We start from the raw sequence: 4,964 nt of genomic DNA on the forward strand, positions 1-4,964 counted from the left end.
TAATATAATTTAATTATAACAAATAAAGCTTCAACTTAAATATTTGTAAAATTGAATGTTAAGTGAAAAACTCATAGGACAATGCTCCCAGTATAGCACTATCTATGAAAAAAATTTTATGTCTATGAATATGTCTATGTTTGTGGGGATGGGAGCAGAGACAGCAACTGAAAAAGTGATGTTGAAGTCATGGTGAGGAAAGGGTGGGGACGCTGATGACAAACATGCACAAAGTGAGGAGACAGAGACAGTTGGACACCAATGCACATGATTGTGGAATGTTCTCCTTCTTGCTCCGAAACCTGAGTGTAGACATGGAGATGATGGGTGGCTGGATCAATAGAGTTGGGTGAAGCAAAGGACAATAGTAGGGCACCAAGGGCCAGACAATCTGTGGCTATGTGACCGTGGCCCCTATCCTTTTGACTTTCTGCTCTCTGAACTTATTCCCAATACAGTTGCTCTTGGCCTCAAGATCTCTAGTACCTTAGAGCCACCCACCCCTTAACCTGGAATCCAAGGGCTATACTCAGCCATCTTCTTGCTACTAGCCCTCAGGAAATTCAGTAACTCAGTTTCTACTACTTTGTATGGCCCTTTGGTCCTACCCAGACTTTGTTTAATGAAGAGCTTGTTGCCCTAACAGCTAGGAGTGCTGTGAGCACACAGACTTTCCCTGCCAGGCCCTTGGGGGTTTGCCTCTGCTGCACAGAGCTGCCCCACGCCCACCCCCTGCCCCAGAGGTCACACCCCTTCCCAGGCAGCCCCCATGCAATAACTGATAAAAGCTGAGTACAACAGCCTGGCCCTCTCTGCCCTGCTTGGGACAACTCTCTGTAGGGTCAGCAGAGGCATCGTTGGGCCTGCATTGCAGCTCATTGCTTACCTCTTTGCTTCCTGTTTCTTCCCCTCCTTCCCTCAGGTGTTAATCCCCAGGGAATCATGCTAAACTTTGTCTCAGAGTCTGTTTCCCAGGGGACCCAACTTGCAGCAGCCCAGAAAGAAACAAGAGCCAGAACATCCTGCTAAAGAAGTTGTATTACTTCTCACCTTTCCCAGAGACCCTCAAGTATTTCAGAGAACTGTCAGGCCCACATGAAGCTGAGTTTAGGCATTTGGATTTCAGTGCTCAAGAGAGAGGGTTTTATCGAGGGCAGAGTTAACCACAGTGGCCCTGGATTTGGAATAGGGATAGCCAGCTGCCTAAGCTTTACTGATGGTCTCCTTTATCTCTGGCCATCCTTCTGAACAGAGATGCTGGGTTAGGAAGTCCTGATCTTGAATCCTAGCTTTAAACGACTGTAGATGAGGCCACTGATTGAAATCTTCAGGCTCACATCTGATATGCCATTGCACCACAATTTTAGTGACTGAAAGTAAAAACATGACCTAGACCAAAGCAATCGAATTTGAGTGCTTTTATTTCAGGTTCCTATTTTCCCATATATATTTTCAGTTAGAATAAACAGTCAAAACATGTCAAGGAGCAAAATCAAGCCATTCATCAGAAAAACAATATTTTCATTGGTTTGTCAATATGATTAAGTATTATAGGTGTACTAACAAAATGAAAAAAAATCAGTATCTGTATATTCCAAATTTTACAAGTTTTCAACTTCACATTTTAATTATTCTTTTAAATCCATACAATCACTATAGAAAGTAACTAAATATATGATTCAGGATATATTTCTTAATAAGGGTTTGAATATTGGTGGCACTTAGTTTTCAAGTACTCATCTATAAAGATTTCATCTGTACTAACCATTTAATTAGAAAAAATATGCAAAGTAATGCTGTAATGGAAATTTCAAAATATTTGATAGGGAGTACAATTAAAGTTTATACTTTGAGAATAGAATATATTTCATTTTATTGGAGTACATGGTGTCTTCTAATCTAGTTAATATGCTTTTCAGGCAGCAGCAAATTTAAGCCATATGTTATCAATGATTGCTCAGATCACTTTAAGTATATAATCTGTTACATTAAATAACCTTATTTAGGTAACTGCTTTGAAACTTTTGTAGACTCAAGTACTTCTTAAAGTTTTGAGTTATTGATTTTTAAATCTGCTTTGTAGGTATAAGCATCTGAGGGGGCCAAGCATAATTATGTTCTCCAGCCTATTGGTCTTTTCCTTTGATAACCACCTGTGGTTACTATGCCAGCCTATCAATCAGCATTTATTGAGATCCTGCTGTGGGGCTGAGACCTATACCAGGGCTGAGGAGCAAACACTCTGGAAACAAAAGATTATGTTTGTCTGGAGAAGTTTGCAATCACATTGGTGGTTTTCATGAGCATAAGCCAACATGAATTTCCTTGACTTTCGTTTTTATCAACAGCAGTGACAAAATGTTTTTCTAGGGATAGCGTTGGCTTTGACAACCCCTTAAGCTGAGAAGAGAAAAAAAAGCTCGCATTAACTGATAAAAATTATGCAGTGTATGTAGAATCTGGTAGGATCATCTCCAGAGGTTTGCATATCCACAGATCAGATTTACAACATGAAGTACTGGAACATGTTTCTTAATTATGCATATACATTAAGGTAAAATGTATTCTAATCTTTCATGTTTTAAGAGTAAAATGTCAAGACATTTTTGTGATTTCCTCTAACTAGTAAGACAGGTGGGAGGTTCTTTGTGAGGATTTCCAACCAAGCCATATACAACAAATCCGATATGGATCCCTTTCTTGCCACTGGAAGACTCCTAATGACATGAAAGAAAAACTTAGAAATGAAAGTGAAAATTACTATAGGTAGTAACAGCACTAATATTTAATAAGTGGCAGCCTTAACTTTTAATTTAAATAGTTAAATAACTTAACTATTTAATAACTGGCAGCCTTAACTTTTACCCCACCCCAAGATTAAAGCACCAAAATTATTTTACTGTAGATAGCAAACTGATGTATTTTCAGGTAATACTATCTATAAATAAGAAAACAGGCTTAGGTATTGTAAAGACAAAACAAAATGTACATTTTCACTTTTCTTTAAATAGGGAATTTGATCAGCTAATACCTGCCCCCCTTTTTGGTGTAAATGATTTTTTCCAATAATTTAAATATCTTATATTTGGGAAAAACCTCCAAAACCATCTATTGGAATCCTGCCACCCAATCCAGGAGACCATTATACAATGTCTTTGATGGATACTTTTCCAGTCTACACTATGTGAAGATACATTTATCTTTATACATAGGAGTCAATTCGTGAGGTATAAATGTGAAGTCCTTGGAGATTTTCTTGTTTAAATACCAATCTTTAAGTAAACAAACATACATTTTCAGTAGACGCAACCCTAACATTTGTAAGGCTAGAGTGTGAAGAGTGAAAATGGAAATGCCTCTGCCTTTTTCTCCTACCCTGGCCTCTTCCTACACTACAGGGAGCCTCATGAACCTGCCATGGGCACAGTGGCTCAGGGACACCCACCCAGGGAAGGGGCCCGTGAGCTGTGGTGGCTGACTTGCGGCTGTTAGGCAGAGAAATCCAGGGTCTCAGGTTCCTGGAGCATGGTCTTACTAGATGGGCACACACCTCTTCATAAGGCATGGCGGACAGCAAGTCCAAGTGAGGCTCTGATGCTTATGGGCCTGAGAGGTCAAGGTCTCAGGGTAGCACTTATCTTCCTTCACTGTCTAAGAAAGAATCCCATGTGTTCCAAAAAAAAAAAAAAAAAAAAAAAACAAACACACACAAAACAAAATTCCCACCTGAAGAGTCATAAGCTTTTAAATGGATTGACCCATTAACCCTAAGATTTATTTCTAATGTTCTTCAATGCCTGCGATGATACTTACAGGACAATGAGATTAGCAGCTCTGGAGCGCTCTTGTAAGAGTTCATTCAGTCGAACTTGGCGGTAACTCTGTGGGCAACATTCAGATTTGCTGAGTACAGTTCTACCAGAATTATGAATGAGAATTTATTTTCTTAAATCATGAACAAGCAGAAAATCTCATCTTAAAAAATGTGTAAAATTACAATTACTTTTCAGGCTTAGAAACTTAACGGTGTTTTAAAACCTCATGAGAAATTTTAGAAATACAAAGAATAAGATGCAGTACAAAGATTTTCATTTTGCTATAGTGGCTTATTAAATTCTAGGGAGAGGGGAAGCAAACAACATAGATAATACTAAAAAGAAGGTGTTTTCTCCTACCCTGGCCTCTTCCTACACTACAAGGAGCCTCATGAACCTGCATGGGCACAGTGGCATGTGCCCATGCCCATGCACAGTGGAATGGCCTGTTTGAGGCAATAGGTTTTCTGTTTAAAAAAACCGATCAAATCTTGATGCCAATTTGATACTCTAAGAATACAGATTGTATTCTAGTCTGCCTTTCTTTAAGCTGTCTGAATATTCTGTAAGCAGAGGGGGCTGGCTTCAATTAAAAAGCCACCAAAAGACTCATTTGGAAAAATAACCACTTTGCAGTGATGAGAGTAATATTTATTATTGTGTTTCACTGGTTCAGAAACCAAGGCTCAGATGCATGATTTGCTCAATTATATGACAAAACGTGGTCAGAACTGGGCAGCTTATGACACACAGGCTTTATGATGATTCTAGTTCAATCTCTTTTTTTCACTAAATCTAAAAGGCTTTTAGTGTTTCTTGCTCGAATTTTTCCAAGTTCAGCTCCTAATGTAGTTGATGTAGGGCATGGTAGACAGTCAGTCCAAGCGAGGCTCTCTGAGGCTCATGGGCCCCAGGGTTCAGGGTCTCAGGGTGGCCCTTATTTTCCTTCACTGTCCAAAATCCCACAGGTTCCAGTAAAATAAAATCCTACCTGAAGAGTTATGAGCTTTTAAATTGATTAACCCATTCATCCTAAGATTTCTCTCTCTTTTTTTTTTTTTTTTTTGAGACGGAGTCTCGCTCTGTCACCCAGGCTGGAGTGCTGTGGCTGGATCTCAGCTCACTGCAAGCTCCGCCTCCCGGGTTCAC

The 4,964-nt window shown here is 39.4% G+C and overlaps 1 protein-coding gene across 1 annotated transcript in view; it reads right to left on the reverse strand.

The window, feature by feature from the left end:
- Positions 1–1,403: 1,403 nt before the first annotated feature.
- The window catches only part of SLC12A1 (solute carrier family 12 member 1), a 109,646-nt gene continuing 106,085 nt past the window's right edge, over positions 1,404–4,964 (reverse strand). Inside the window, 2 exon segments of the mRNA XM_017872780.1 lie at positions 1,404–2,717; positions 3,814–3,881. Coding sequence (XP_017728269.1) covers positions 2,582–2,717; positions 3,814–3,881 — 204 coding nt within the window. The 3' untranslated portion in view covers positions 1,404–2,581.

The sequence above is a fragment of the Rhinopithecus bieti genome, unplaced genomic scaffold, assembly GCF_001698545.2.
Source record: "Rhinopithecus bieti isolate Rb0 unplaced genomic scaffold, ASM169854v2 scaffold_6945, whole genome shotgun sequence".
Classification (NCBI taxonomy): Eukaryota; Metazoa; Chordata; class Mammalia; order Primates; family Cercopithecidae; genus Rhinopithecus; species Rhinopithecus bieti.